This window comes from Amblyraja radiata, chromosome 45 (genome assembly GCF_010909765.2).
Source record: "Amblyraja radiata isolate CabotCenter1 chromosome 45, sAmbRad1.1.pri, whole genome shotgun sequence".
Classification (NCBI taxonomy): Eukaryota; Metazoa; Chordata; class Chondrichthyes; order Rajiformes; family Rajidae; genus Amblyraja; species Amblyraja radiata.
In genome coordinates, this window is record NC_046000.1 from 9,638,789 (window position 1) to 9,655,017 (window position 16,229).

At 47.9% G+C, this 16,229-nt stretch overlaps 1 protein-coding gene across 2 annotated transcripts; it reads right to left on the bottom strand.

Moving 5' to 3' along the window:
• Window positions 1-388: 388 nt before the first annotated feature.
• LOC116968640 (histone H3.3A) lies at window positions 389-16,229 on the bottom strand. Of its 2 annotated transcripts, none has more exons than XM_033015401.1 (4): window positions 16,107-16,229; window positions 8,651-8,807; window positions 6,544-6,697; window positions 389-3,653 (listed from the first exon to the last, which is right to left on the bottom strand). In XM_033015401.1, exons 2-4 carry the CDS (start codon window positions 8,776-8,778, stop codon window positions 3,525-3,527), a joined length of 411 nt encoding a protein of 136 aa, XP_032871292.1. In that variant the 5' UTR covers window positions 8,779-8,807; window positions 16,107-16,229; the 3' UTR covers window positions 389-3,524. The 2 variants fall into 2 exon arrangements, with proteins under 2 accessions (XP_032871292.1, XP_032871295.1); XM_033015404.1 differs by having other exon boundaries at window positions 16,124-16,153.

Here is a 16,229-nt window from a genome sequence, read left to right on the forward strand (position 1 = left end):
GGCAGCTGTGTTGGTGCTGGAAATCTGAAAGACTCTATAGAGTCCCTACTCAAAACGTGTATTCTCCGGGGATGCTGCCTGACCTGCTGAGTTACCCCAGCATTGTGTCTTTTAGAGAAACCTGAATATACTCAATATAGCAGGCAGCATTTGGGGGAAAACTAACCTTGAGTTAATGTTTCAGGTCTTAATATAGACTTATTTTCATTGTTTATCAGGTAGGGCGAGCCCCAGACAGATCCTGATCTAGTTTGATGGCAGGAACAGGTCAAGTTTTGATGGGATGGGAGAGGGAACGACAAGCTCGAGCAGTGGTTGCAATCTCAGTGTCGAAGAGCTTGGGGAAAGGCGATTGAACGGGTGAAAAATAACGGACCACAACTCAGCCTTCAGATTTCACGCTTTTAATAGTAATGTGTACAAGATAGTCAGAGGAAGAAGACAGCAGTCAAAGAAGAGAGAGCAGACAGGTCATGAATACGAATGAAGAAATCTCTTCAGAAAGACATACAAACAGGTTTAGATTTTTCTTCTTTTAAAACACAAATAAAACCCTTTCTACAAACATTTTTCTTTTTCTACAGTGTAGTTGATATGAAAGATTTAAAGACTGGATTATAAAATACCCTGGACTGTGCTGTGAACTAGAGAAACTCGTGCTGCAAGTGTGGGAGGCGTTTTAATCTTTTTTTCCACTGTAGAGGGAAGGGAGCGCGGGCAGGAGGGGAGCAGCCTAGAGGCGAGATGGCAGACAGTATTCTTTAAAACAATGGTTATGCTTGCTCAGCAATCATGATGATGATGGGGGGGGGGGAGAGTTTCGCAAAGCAGAGACAAAACTACACCTCTCTCTCTACTCAGTCCCTGAATGCATTCCCAAGGCAGAGATAGAACACAGGTTAGATAGAGTAATGGTTCTTGTACACTTTCCTAGGGCAGAGATAGACTAAATACTATCCCCCGCACCTTGATTCAGCTCTAATCTCGTTTCCACACTGCCAAACACCATCACTAATAAACACTGGGTTTATGCTGATAAACCCATGCCCAACTTGAACCATGATCACACAGTTTCCTCATCAGTGCAGCCCGAACAGTCAGCAGACCAAGGAGACCTCCATTTTATGTGCAAGGGGCTCACATCCATTCAGGACCCTAAATGGTGGGATTATGGCTGATCTTGCCCATATCTTGCTGAGCGACCCCCCGAGAGACACTCACACACTGTGCATCTGGTGGGCGAGAGATTTTCTTTTAAAGCCAATCAACCACACAGTCAAAAGTTTACAGACAAGCTTGGGTAATCCAGATTCTGAAATAATCTCATTCAACAATGAAGAACTAGGTTCTTTGCTCCCCAACCACCACAGAATTCAGACACTGGTTTCACATAGGAAACAGTAATTTTGAATGAATCGCTTCCCCCCCCCCAGAGATTTAGTTCACAGAGAGAAAGGGGAGGGGGGGGGGGAGGTGTTAAAAATATATTGGGACGAGCCGCCCTCGAAAAAGAACTCTTCCAAACAAAAACAGAAGAGAGAGAGAGGCCGAAATGTTTTTTAAAAAAAGTCCATGCAACAGGTTTCATTAAAAAAAAACCCGGCACGAATAGAAACTCAAATATTATCCCAGTCCACCAGACCTATCATGGCGGTGGAACGAGCAGATGGCCATGAGAAGCAGTTTAAAAAAAAAGCTTTGTCATCCCACGGCTTGGAGGTAAAATGTAAGCACCATTTGTCATTGCTTTTTTTTTTGTCCCTTTAAATTACCGCAGTTAATATCAGCAATGGAAAAAATAGTTTTTGCTTTGCCATAGTATAAAATTTATTATAAAACTCAAGGTGGTACTTTGGGCCCACTTCACCATGGCGAGAGTGACAAATCTGGGCAAAATAATTTGGTGCTGGGGGTGGGGGAAGCGTTTCTGATTCTTGGGGTGTTGAGGGGAGGAAAATGCAAGGATAGACATCCTGTTGACATCTACTTTCCCTTCCCGACTAACATCCCACTAAGGTATGATTGAATGCAATGTGCAGCTCTGGGGGGGGGGGGGGGGGGGGCGCAGATGCTTGTTTACACAAAAGGTAGATATAAAATGCTCGAGTAACTCAGCGGGGCAGGCAGCATATCTCTGGAGAAGGTGGAATGGGTGACGTTTCAAGTCTGAAGTAGGGTCTTGACCCAAAACGCCACCCATTCCTGCTCTCCAGAAACGCTGCCTGTCGTGAGATCCTCCAGCATTGTTTGTCTATCTGAGGAGGAATGGCATGAGATAAGATATTCAATGCCCCAGCTCAGACTTCTTGATGGCCCTCCAATGCATAGGGTATGGGATGGGAAGGGGGGGGGGGTGAGAGGAAAGAAGGGGATGCATATACATCGAGGGCAATAGCAAAGGGGGGGGGGGTGAGAGGAAAGAAGGGGATGCATATACATCGAGGGCAATAGCAAGGGGGGGGGAGGTGAGAGGAAGGAAGGGGATGCATATACATCGAGGGCAATAGCAAAGGGGGGGGGGGTGAGAGGAAAGAAGGGGATGCATATACATCATGGGCAATAGCAAAGGAGGGGGGGGTGAGGAAGGGATATTGAACCATCCAGATTGGCCTCCCTCCTGCAGTACTGACCCCGGCCAGTGGATGTCTACAGCGAGCATCCACACACACGCGCCCTCACATGGCGGGGCCGGGGTACTGCGCCCTGGGGGATCACGTGAGGCGCCGCTCGTCCCCGTCCCTCCCCCCCTCAACTCGCCCACCGCCGCCGCCATTGCCGAGCTGCACCCCGACTCACCCGCCCGGCGAGAGAGAGCGACGAGGGTTGCAAGCAGAAGGGGAGGAAGGCCTTAAACCCCCCCCCCCCCCCCTCCTCCGTCTTAACAATCCCCAGGAGGAGGTCTCCATCCGTCAGACGACGACGACGGGAGCGTGTCGTCTCCTCCACCTCGGGGCCAAAATGGCGGCCGGAGCCGGCGCAAGCGCGGGGAGTTGGCAGTTGGTGATGGCGGGAATGGGGCGCGCAGGCGCATGCGCAGACGGCGAGATCCCCGCGGGGAGGGTGCTGAGCGCACGCGCGGGGAGCTGGCAGTTGGCGATGGCGGGAACTGGGGCGCGCAGGCGCAGAAGGCCGGCCCGCGAGTGCAGGGCGCATGCGCAGACGGCGAGATCCCCGGCGGGGGCGCTGAGCGCATGCGCGGAAGGCCGGGGGGGGAATGGCGGGAACTGGGTTTGGGGTGCGCGCAGGCGCAGTGGGCGGCCCAGCACGACGACCCCCCCCCCCCTCACACTTGGGCCGAAGCACCGAGCCCTAATTCACCAGCGTGGACAGACAGAAAAAGAGAGAGAGATAAAAATAAAAATCATACAATTCAGCCCCAAACCCCAACCCCCCCCCCCCCCCCCAAGGAAGGAGTTTCCTCAGAGAGAGGGGGGGGGAAATATTCTAGAACAGTCGACAGAACTACTGGACGAGGGCGGGAGGAGGAAAGGCCACCCCGGCCTCCTCCCCTCCTGGGAGCCGCCTCAGGCCCGCTCGCCGCGGATGCGACGCGCCAGCTGGATGTCCTTGGGCATGATGGTGACTCGCTTGGCGTGGATGGCGCACAGGTTGGTGTCCTCAAAGAGGCCGACAAGGTAGGCCTCGCTCGCCTCCTGCAATTTGTGGGGGGAAGAGAGAATAACACACCATGAATGAAACTCAAAACATAAACATCGCAGTGTGGCACGGGGGCACAGTGGGTAGAGTTGAGGCCCCTAAGTGCCAGAGGCTCGGGTTTGATCCTGACTACGGGTGCTGTCTATACGGAGTTCTACGCTCTCCCTGTGAAAGTAAGGATTTCATTGTTCTATCTGGGACATATGACAATAAAACACACTTGACCGCGTGGGTTTGCTCCAAATTCCTCCCACACTCCAAAGACGTACAGTTTGTAGGTTAATTAGCTTCGGTAAAATTGTAAATGATCCCTAATGTGTGTAGGATAGCAATCACATGTTGGCGCAGACTCAGTAGGCCAGTTTCCACGCTGTCTCTAAACTAAACTGCAAGGAAAAGGTCATTCGTCCTTTCGAGTCTGCCCCCCAACACCAAGCAGCCCACATTCTGGAGTATCGCCGGTAACGTTCCACCCTTTGCAACTCAAAAATCTGCCTTAAAGGTATCTAAATACTTTGTTTCAACTAGTCTTTGAGGAAGAGAGTAGTCGAGGCAGGTACTATGAAACAGTATTTAAAAGGCATTTGGACAGCTACATGGATAGGAAAGGTTTAGAGTGATATGGGCCAACAGCAGGCAAGCAGGAGCGACTAATTTAGATGTGGCATCTTGATGGGCATGGATAAGTTGGGCTGAACGTCCTGTTTCCGAACTGTATGACTCTTAATAAAGCCCCCCCCCTCGTTCTTTGAACCACACCTCTGCAAGGCGCACACAAATGAACTAGACAGCATTTTTTTAGAATCGGTGCATGGAATAAGGTACGTGCAATTTCTGGCATTGAATGTACATCTCGAGTTGTCCCTTGCTCTAATGGCAGTTAAAAGTGACATCAAGCTAATTATCTTGGAGTTTGCAAGTTCTCTTCTTGGCCGCTTGGGTTTCCTCCCATGTCCCAAGGACATGCGGGTTTGTAGGTTAATTAGCCTCTGTAAATTGGATGCTTTCAAGAGAGAGCTAGATAGCAGAGTCAGGGGATAAGGGGAGAAGGCAGGAACGGGGTACTGATTGGGGATGATCAGCCATGATCACATTGAATGGCAGTGTTGGCTCGAAGGGTCGAATGGCCTACTCCTGCACCTATTGTCTAATGCTCTAATTGTGTCGGGAGTAGATGCGAAGGTTCAAAACGGAACTAGTGCAAACAGATGATCGATGGTCAGTGTGGGCTGACTGGCCAGTTTCCATGCTGTATCTCTAAAGTAAACATTCGTGAACAAGATTGTATTTTACAAACATCTGGTAGTTGCCGAAACTTTTCAACAGTTCCAGACGTATATTCAAATACTTAAATTTAGAAGTTGCAGCTGCTCTGGTGGGATTTGAACTAATATTACTGGTCAGGAATGCTGGCTGTCAGCCACCACCTACGCCACCCTATCCCCTACGGTGCTGCGTTTGGAGACGTTTAATTCCCAGTCAGACATGTCAGCCAAAAATTGCTTACTCGGGTCACGCCAGAGAACCTTCATGGCTTGGCAGATCTGACATTCTGGGGATCTGACATTCCAGCTACGTTCTTTGGCAGGAAGTAGTTTCCATCCAACCCAAACAATGAGAGTACAACAGAGAAAGCCCCAGAACTTGAATGGAAAGATGCAACAGATCGGAGACTTATTCAACAGTCTCCGAATTCATTCATTTTTCTAATTTTTAAAATCAGTGCTGGAGAAACTCAGTGGGTCAGGCAGCGTCCCCAAAGAACATGGAGAGGTGACATTTCAGGTGGGGACATTTCTGTGTGAAGAAAAGTCCAGACCCAAAATGTCATTTATCTGTGTTCTCCTGGGATGCTGCCTGTCCTGCTGGGTTATTTTGCAATTTATTTTGTAAGCCAACATCTGCAGTTTCTTATTTCTTTATTTCTAGTCAACTTTGATTAAGATACGAGAAGTTCTCAGTTCTTCTACCACACATAATCCACCCCAGCCTAGACCCCAAGGGAATCAAACTCTTCATTGTTTTAGTGCTGTGATGGAAACAGGCCCTTCGGCCCACCGAGTCATTCACCCATTAATACTAGTTCTGTTATCCCACATTCGCATCCACCTCTTCACACCACGGGCATATTTTTAGTTTACAGAGACCAATCAACCTACAAGCCCAAAAGGACACAAACCACTGGAGTAACTCAGCAGGTCGGGCAGCATCTCTGGAGATAAGACTCAAAAAAGCTGGTGTAACTAAGCGAGTCAGGCAACATCTCTGGAGAAAAGGAATAGGTGATGTTTCGGATCGAGACTCTGGAGAACTTGGATAGGTGCATGTCGTTTGTATGTGTGAGAGAACCTGGAGCATTCCGAGGAGCAGGGAAAATGAGCAAACTCTACACAGACAGCACCCGATGTCAGAATCCAATAATGTTTCCCGGCGCCGTGAAGCAGCAGCTCTATCGCCCTCCTACGCACTAGGGGCATGTTTTTAGTTTAGAGGCCAATTAACCTACAAACCCAAAAGGACACAAACTGCTGGAGTAACTCAGCAGGTTAGGCAGCATCTCTGGAGAACTTGTATAGGGGAGGTTTCGGGTCGAGACCCTTCTTCAGACTGACAACAACATTCCTTGTTTCTACAATCTACAAACCTGCATGTCTTTTGTATTTGGGAGAGAACCTGGAGCACTCTGAGGAGCAGGGAAAATGAGCAAACTCCACGCAGACAGCAACAGAGGTCAGAATCCAATCCAGTTCTCTGGTGCTGTGAAACCGGCTGCAGCACTCCGCCTCCCTCCATGACCACCTCTAGACCGACAGTGGAAGGAGTGTACAGCCCACCCAGGAATGGGTCAGTCAGTCCCCACCCCAACCCCAGGGCTGAGCAATGTACCTGGAGGGCGCCGATCGCTGCACTTTGGAAGCGCAGGTCCGTCTTGAAGTCCTGGGCGATTTCACGCACCAGGCGCTGGAAGGGCAGCTTGCGGATCAGCAGCTCCGTCGATTTCTGGTAACGGCGGATCTCGCGCAAGGCCACAGTCCCTGGCCTGGGAAAGACAAAAGGAGATTAAAAGCAACAGGCCACCAGAGGTCCACCACTCCACCCGTGGGATAGCCCATCCACACCATCCCGTAGTCATTAGATTCCAACAGCCGCTTGGCTGAAGCATGGCATTCATCTCATTCATTCACCATCATTGAAAACATTAGCGACGCAATGGTGCTGGTTTCCGACGGGAACGGTGACGGGCGCACCACACATCTCTGTCCTCCTGTTCCTGCGGACTTCCGCCGCTGGAAGTATCGGATTTTGGTGTGTGTGTGTGTGTGTGCTTTATCATCATTCCTTACAATGCTATGTACGACAGTGATCGCAACTTCTACTGAAGTGTGGATGGCTGTTGGCTTGCTAGAAGCTCATCCGCCCTTTGACAGGTCGTGTTTTTGGTCCTGCTGGGGATCCAGTCCCCTCCTCAGCCGGCAAACCAGGTGCGGGAGACTGTTTAGTGAATAGACAATAGGTGCAGAAATAGACCATTGGGCCCTTCGAGCCAGCACCGCCATTCAATGTGATCATGGCTGATCATCCCCGTTCCTGCCTTCTCCCCATATCCCCGGACTCCGCTATCTTTAAGAGCCCTATCTAGCTCTCTTGAAAGTCGCCGTCTATCCAACCATGGAGCAGGTACCATGTAATCCCGTGCAACCTGAAGCATGGCGGGCAACAGTAAATTATCAAAACCTTTAGTAATTGTGCAGGCCAAAAATGTTTGGTCTAATCCTTCAATATGTAGCCATGCTAGTCTCAACTTTTAAGCAGTGAATTCCAAATTCCCGTTAGTCTCTGGATTAAATTTATTTGCTCGTCTTCCCCTCTAATCTGTCCACCCTATTGACATCCCCTAGTTAAAAGACTGATGAACGATAGGACCCTCTTCACCTCATCTAGCCCTCTCAATCTTATACTCCTCAATCAAATTATTTCTCAGTCTCCTGTGTCTTCCCCTCTTAAAATAAGGAAGCTGAGTTAATCTTCTTTCGTGACTGCAATTCTCCAACTTGCAACACATAAATCTCCTCTGTAGTGCTAACACCCCCTTCCTGTGGCGAAGTGACCAGACCAATATACAGTGCTACAGTCGTAACTACTGTTATTTTATACTGGTCCTTCATGACCTCCTTGCATTCTGTGCCTCAACCATTAAAGACAAACACCCCTGTTTGTCCTTCCAACCACCTTGCCCACCAAACCCATTACATTGTGACCTCTCAGCAATTACTCCAAGATTCAACTATCCCTTGCACATGCTCTCCTCATTTGTCATCAGAAAACATGAAATACCAATGTTATCCTGCATTCTTGAAATATCATCCTCCAGCTAAAATTCCATTAATCATGTTTGTCACAAAAATAAATTCCTGTTGCTCCGACCATGTTAATCAGGCCACGGGCCCTCTAGATTGGTCATCAGAGTGATCAAGAGTTTGCTAAGAGGTCACGAACAATAAAAAGGATTGCAATAGCTCAGTAATTACAGGGAGGAGCTATCCCTTTCTATTGCCCAGCAATGAGGGCAATAAATAAGGAGAATTTACAGATTATTTTGCCCAGCTTGCCAGGGTACCCAGGGTAAGTAAATCAAGAACCAGATGTCATAAGTTTATGAGGGGAATGATTTAATAGGAGCATGAGGGGCAACATTTTCAGAGGGTGGTGGGTCCGTGCAACAAGCTGGAGGAGGCAGATGTATAACAAACAGCATTTAAAATGCATTTGGACAGGTACTTGGGTAGGAAAGGTTTTCAGGGATATGGGCTAAAGGCAGGGACTAGCGTAGATGGGGGCCATTTTGGTCGGCATAGGCAAGTTGAGCCGAAGGGCCTGTTGCCTGGTATGACTCTATGTTGGTACAAAGTGGGCTCGATGTTTTTTTTTGCTCTTGTAACGGATCACTGTCCGGCCTCCTAGCCCCACAAACCAAGCCAGCACCGTGCCTTACCTGTAGCGATGGGGTTTCTTGACACCCCCAGTTGACGGCGCACTTTTGCGCGCTGCTTTGGTGGCCAGCTGCTTGCGAGGGGCCTTGCCGCCGGTAGATTTACGAGCTGTCTGCTTGGTACGTGCCATGTTCCACCTTCAGTATTCCACACACCTTCCTACGTAAGCGCAAGGAGAGGGAATTAAAGAAAGAAAGCACCACTGGCACCCCCTCCCCCCCCTCATCCAAGCACCGATCCAAAAAGCAGCAAACAGCATCATGTCAGGGGAAAACAAAATCATGGATTTTTGTGCTCCTTCCAAAAATAGTTACGCTGAATTGATACAAATGCATTAATTTGCACACATTGGTATTTCAAGTCATTTGATGTCGAAACGGGTATTAGATTTCAGAGTTTTTTTTTTAATATAGTCATTCACATGATGTTGATGTCACTACTCAAGCCTACATTTATTGTCCACCACTATTGCCCTTGAACTCGGTGGCAAGGAACCAACCAGGGTCCGTATTCACCTTAGAGCGCTTCGAGCGGCTAGAAACCGCAGATTTCCATCTTTAAAGGATCGTGCGGCAGATGGCTTTTTCACAACGTGCAGGTTTCATCGTTACATGTACTTAGTCAGAGAGTCTTTCAGCGTGGAACTTGCCCACACTGGACAACATGTCCCATCTACACTCGTCCCACCTACCTGCGTTTGGCCCATACCCCTCCAAACCTGTCCAAATGTTATTTAAAAGTTGCCTCAACCTCCTCCTCTGACAGTTTGTTCCATACACCTACAACCCTTTGCATGAAAGTTACCCCTCAGATTATTATTGAATCTTCCCCCCCCCCTCACCTTAAACCTGCTTCTCGATTTCCCTACTCTGGGCAAGAGACCGTATGCGTCTACCAAATCTATTCCTCTCAAGATTCTAACTAGTAAATTAGCTGAATTTAAATTCCCCGAGTGCTGAATTTGTTGTTGCTGCAATATCATTGTGGCAAACTGACGAAAATACGAGATAACCCACGGTACCAACTATGATCCTGGTGTAGGACATTCTTCTCCAAGAAATCTAGTTTAGAGATATAGTGTGGAAACAGACCCGTGGCCCAAACGAGGCCGCATCGACCAACAATCACCCCGAACGCCAGTTCTATGCTGGACACTAGGGACAATATGCAGAAGCCAATTAACCTACAAACCTGGTAAGACACAAAATGCTGGAGTAACTCAGCGGGACAGGCAGCATCTCTGGAGAGAGGGAATGGGTGACGTTTCAGGTGGAGGAAAACTAGTGACATGGACGGGTAAGGTGTGAAAAGAACAGATCAAAGCAGACGAAGATCAAGGAGACGTAGAATGGTTCATTGTTGCCCGAGGGGAAGGACAGGAGGACAGTGAAACTAGTCGGACAACTAGGGTGGAGGAGGGAAAGCAGGGTTACTTGTAGAGAAATCAATATTCATACCACTGGGTTGTAAGCTGTCCATGAGGTGCTTTTTCTCCAATTTACATTGGGCCTCAATCTGACTGTGGAGGAGCACCAGGACCGAAAGGTCAGTGTGCGAATGGGAGGAGGAGTTAAAATGGTTAGCAACCGGGCGAGATCGCGTAGGACTGTTCAGCGTAACGATTGTCAAGTCTGCGTTGAGTCTTGCTGATATGCAGGAGCCCACACCTGGAACAGTAGATGAGGTTGGAGGAAGTGCAAGTGAACCTCTGCCTCACCTGTAAGGACTGTTGGGGTCATGGATGGAGTAGGTGTTGCATCTCCAGCGGTTGCAGGGGAAGGTTTTGTGTGGGAAGGGAAGGGATGAGTTAACCAGGGAGTTGCAGAAGGAACGATCTCTGCAGAATGGGATGGAGATGGGAAGATGTGGCTCGTGGTGGGATCCGTTGGAGGAAATGCAACCGATTGATTTTGTTTACAAATTTAAAATAAAGACAAGCATCGAGGGTTGTGCCTCACCCTAACCCGACATCCAACGTTGGTCTAGTTTTAGTTTAGAGATACAGTGCGGAAACAGGCCCTTTGGCCCATCAAGTCCACACCGAACAGCAATCCCTGCACACTAACACCATCCTACACACACCAGGGACAATTTACAATTATACCAAGCCAATTAATCTACAAACCTGTACATCTTCAGAATGTGGAAGGGAACCAGAGCACCCAGTTAAAACCCACACAGGTCACTGGGAGAATGTACAAACTCCATACAGCATAGCTGCAGATGGCACCATTGGCAGCGATTGGACTTCCCAAGACTGCGACAAGAGATCCAGGATAATCGCAGAGCAACACGAGCCAGTGACAGGCACCGCCAACATCTGGCAGTGATAACAGTTTAACCCTGCCCCACCCCCCGTCAGCATTAGTCAGCCAAGATCAGCACTGGTCACAACGCAGAAAAAACTACAGACCATACAGTTGGTTTCAGTTCCACCGTTATGCACAGGGGTGGGCCTCCTGCTGTTAGATAAAGAGGGCATTTCTAGAATGCTCTATTAAAATGTCACGAGTAGTGCCAAAAAAGATTGAGGAAGCAAGACACTGTCGATGTAGTGGCGAGGAACCGACTGTGGGGCGAGGGCAGGAGATGGGGGCCAATCAACAGTGATACTCCAAAGGCCCCAGCTACTCTGAACTATGTTTATTACACAAGCAAATTGCATTAATCAGGCTGCCTTGCGAAATCGGCCCCACCCAGCCTGCAGCAAAACCTTCTGCGTAGACACCATGGAGACTTGTGCAATTGAAACAACTGGGAGCAAACACCTCCCTCAACACCAAGAGGCAACCCGATTGGCCAAGCTGGCCATCCGCGAGTCACGGCGCCAGACGGTGGAGGGCTCTACCCGAGCCAGCTGCCTGCCCCTTTTCCGGGGTTACGTCCGTGCCCGGGTGGGATTAGAAAGGGAATACGCCCTGTCTGCGGGCACCCTGAGGGAGTTCCGGGACCGCTGGGCTCCGCAGGGTGTTGAATGTATCCTCAATAAGGATTGTATCATAGTTGTATAGTAGTTTATTACACGTTTGTATTGTATTATGGTGGTGGGTTCTGGCTTGTTTTATTGTAGTGTAATATTATTTTTTAATAATTGAATAAATTTATTAAAAAAAAAAAAAAAAAAAAAGAGGCAGCCCGACTTAATGACAAGAGAAACTGTATTGCCTAGCTCCACCCTTGTGTCGGATATTCAACCCAATCACACTTGCAACACCTGCCAGTTTATTCTTTACTCGTGGTCCCCAGACTGGTTTAGTTTATTGTCACGTGTACCGAGGTACAGTGAAAAGCTTTTGTTCTATCCAATTAACAATGACCCAAGGCACTGCAGATGTTGGTTTACAAAAGAAGTGCTAGGCGTCACGATGGCACAGCGGTAGAGTTGCTGCCTCACAGCGCTAGAGACCCAGGTTCGAACCTGACTACCGGCACAGTCTGTACGGAGTTTGAACATTCTCCCCGTGACCTGCGTGGGTTTTCTCCAGGTGCTCCAGTTTCCTCCCACACTCCAATTATAGTAACATAGAAAAATAGGTGCAGGAGTAGGCCATTTGGCCCTTTGAGCCAGCACCGCCATTCAATACGATTATGGCTGATCATTTAAAATCAGTACCCCGTTCCTGCTTTTCCCCATATCCCTTCATTCCTTTAGCCCTAAGAGATGGATGTACTGGTATGTAGGTTAATTGGTTTGGTATAATTGTAAATTGTCCCTAGTGCATGTAGGATAGTGTAAGTGTGCGGGGATCGCTTGTCGGCGTGGACTCGGTGAGCCAAAGGATCTGTTTCCACGCTGCATCTGTAAAGTAAACTTAGCAGGTCAGGCAGCATCTTTGGAAAAGCAATATTTCTGGTTGGGACCCTTCAAGAATCGTGTCCCAGCATTTATTCCCTGGAGACAATATTAATGGACATGTGTCCCATGAGCATTGCATGTTTCCCCTGTGAGTTTCCCCTGGGTGCTCCAGTTTCTTCCCTTACTCCAAAGATGTACAAGTTTGTAGGTTAATTAGGCTTCAGTAAAAATGATAAATTGTCCCTAATGTGTAGGATATTGTCAGTGTACGGGGATTACAGGTCGAAGCGGACTCGGTGGGCCGAAGGGCCTGCTTCCGGGGCTGTATCATGAAACTAATCTCGGGAGTGCTGCTCAATGAATGGACAAACATTCTTGCCTATTTGAAACCCGCTACGTCTCTCAGGTGGATAGATGACCGGTTTCATGGAATTGATCTTTATCCCTCAACGTGGCCACAACCCAAGATCTCAACTTGTGGGAGTCATGTGCAAGGCAGTTGCCGCATTCCCCGACCACATTCTAACAACCATTTCACCTCGTTTCTCTGTCTCTAAAATCAGTTCCGATAACTTTCCACGCCAGTGCTGCCGAGAAATATTTTTCCTTAACCATAGTCGACAGGGCTTTCAGCTGCGTCGCCTCTATTTCCCAGTCTTCTGCTTTCAACTACGGCAAGGACGGGAGTCTCCATTGTGTTCACCTGCCGCCCTCCACATTCTGCAGCTTTTCCTTCGGTATTTCCATCACCTTCAATGTTATTCCACCAGCAGACACGTTTTCCCTGCCCTTCCAGTCCCATAGGAACCATCGCCTCCATAACTCTCCGATATACACTTCCACATCCACCCATTGCTGCCTGTCCCATGTCACTGCAGGAGATGCAACACCTGCCTTGTTACCTCGCGTTCTTGCATCATCCAGCGAATCAAACAACCCTTTTGGGTTGAGCAACAAGTCGCTTGCCCCAATAATTTAACGTGCAGCATGCAATGCACACAATGCGCTCTCCTGCACCTTGGAGAAACCAACGGCCTAGCTCATCACATTTCCAAGTGCCGGTCACTTCACATCTCCGTCCTATTCCTAAGGCAAATCTTCTTTGGCCACCAACACTGCCCCTTATGAAGCCCAATGCAAGCTGGGCACACTAGAATCCCGAGGTTTGGCACAAAATGTTGGAGTTACTCAGAGGGTCAGGCAGCATCTCTGGAGAGAAGGTACGGGCGACGTTTTGAGTCGAGACCCTTGTTACAGAATCCGACACAAGATAAATTCCCCCGATACATTTTTAAATGGGTTTTCAAGAGAGTAATGGTAACTAATAATATTTTGTGAGCAGGGAAATAGGCCTTCAGCCCAACATGCCCATGCCAACCAAGATGCCCCATCTACACTAATCCTATCTGGCCACATTTGGCCTATTACCCTCCAAGTCTTCCCTGAGACGAGGATCCATGTCTTCTTAGAGTGGCGAAGCTGAGCAATTCACTACCTCAGAAGGCCATGCAGATCAAGACACCAATTGGACTTTAGGAGGTTGTTACATTTCAACAAAAGCCTTCAAGGGAGAGCAGACTGTAGTATTGAGATAATAAACCAATCGTTGTAGTGAATGGCAGAACAGGCTTGAAGGGCCAAATGGCCTACTCCTGGCCCTCTTATGTACCTTGTTTAAGAAGGAACTGCAGATGCTGGAAAATCGAAGGTAGACAAAAGTGCTGGAGAAACTCAGCGGGTGCAGCAGCATCTATGGAGCGAAGGAAATAGGCAACGTTTCGGGCCGAAACGTTGCCTATTTCCTTCGCTCCATAGATGCTGTTGCACCCGCTGAGTTTCTCCAGCACTTTTGTCTACCTCTTATGTACCTGTTCAACGGGACAGTTTGGAGGGAGCTCTACTTTGTATCCAACTCGTGCACACCCCGGGTGTGAATCTGGACAACTCTACTCCAATTTACAAGACCGTGCACTCGGGGAATTTAACTGCCTCATACAAATCTCGAGATCTCTACACCTGGTTTGTGTGCCTTGCGGTTTCATCCGCCACAGAGGGGTTAATCCAAAAGCGGCGTTAGTTCTCACTTGACATTAGACCGGACCTAAAATTAATCCGGCCACAGAGACTCTGTTCCTGTCCTCACGCAAGGAACCCGCAACATGTGTCCCGACAGACTCAACACGATAAAAAAACATCTATTTTCCATCTCAGAAAATTTGTACCGCGATGGAAATTCCTGAATATTTGCAAATGTCTCCCATACTTGATATTGGGAAGAATCACCAGAACTGACCCGTATTCCTGAAAATCCCATACAACATTTTCTGGAGTATTAAAAAATAAAATCACGAGTAAACGACAAACGCGTAAAAAGAGGGTTAAAAATATCAGTAGTAGTAAAAATCAATAATTGACTTTGTTGAGCGAAAGTTTTTAGTGGAACCGCGAATTGAAAACATCTCAGGGTTATTTTTTGCTTCCAAAACGCAAGCGCGGAAAACTCAGTCGTTGATTGTGATATTGCAGGCCTGAATTATTCCAAAATGTTGCCATATGCCTTGCCTCCTTGGTCTATCCCGCCAATATTAGTACATTTTGACCCCCTTCCGTTCAATTGAAATTTACAAATCCCCGCCGTTTGCGCGCACCACGTGAGGAGGAAACGCGATCAGCCATAACAACAAACACACACACATTCACAGCAAGAACTATAAAACACGAATTTAAAAATAACCCCGAAAATAACATTCTCCCGATAGAAAATTCACTCTGGTATCAACAGCCACGATAGCTCAAGATACAAACTTAAAGGCTGCGCGGTAAACTCGACTTGCATTAAAGCACTCAATAATCGTTTTTCTTAAAAAATGCTTATAAACAAAATAAAATGTAGATTCAGTGGTAAAATTAATCCACCAAGAGTCGATATAAACAGGTGATGAGCCTCTTATCCTCCCCTTTTTTTTTCAAAAAACAGAGCGAAAATGAGGAACACAAACATGGAGACTCGATCTCTCCTCTAGAAGTCGTTTGTTTCTACTATTTTAAATCGGTTCTAAATTCTGGCGTTAAAACCGACAAGGAGAGAGCGAGAGGGGGGATAAAACTTATTTTTTTCAAGTGCATGAGACCAAATGCGTGAGGGGAAAAACATAAACACACGCACACCTCGTCTTCCAGGGCAAATTCTTTACTATTCTCTCACGTTTTATGGGCGATTGTGTGTGACAGAGTCACTCTCTCTCACACATACACACAAAAGGACAAAATGGTGATCGAATCCAAACCCCTCCAGAGCTCAGGCACCAAAGCACCAAGATAGTATCACGGTTTAAACAGCCAGTCTGCCAGTCAGCTCAGGACGGAGCCACGTTTAATAAACAGGAAAGAACGAGGATAAAATGTATCAGTACAACCGGACACTAATTAGACACAGCAACATGTAACGATTTAAAAAAAATACAATTTGGCTCCACGCAGAAACAACAAGAGCATTCAATGTAACAAGTCCGTCCATACACGCAATAATAATACAAAAAAAGCCGCAGACTCAGAGTTAAAGCTGAAGAAATAACCCCTCAAACATCCACGCTGAAAGGTGGGGATTGGGGGGGTATTGAATAGATTTGTTTTGGGGAGGGGAGAGTAAATAAGCTGCTCACCTCCCTCGCCGCTGGATCTCCCTCGTCAGTTTCCCCCTCAATTGCTGCATACACAATGGCAACGTTCTGCCGTCTCCCAGCGACCCACTCGCTACTCACTCGGCCCAATCAACCCGGGGGAGG

Coding starts and splice junctions, on each gene's coding strand:
- LOC116968640 (XM_033015401.1), bottom strand. CDS start 8,778: ATGGCACGTACCAAGCAGACAGCTCGTAAATCTACCGGCGGCAAGGCC. Junction 6,698..8,650: donor AAGAAACCCCATCGCTACAG/GTAAGGCACGGT, acceptor TGTCTTTCCCAG/GCCAGGGACTGTGGCCTTGC. Junction 3,654..6,543: donor CAGCGATCGGCGCCCTCCAG/GTACATTGCTCA, acceptor CACAAATTGCAG/GAGGCGAGCGAGGCCTACCT.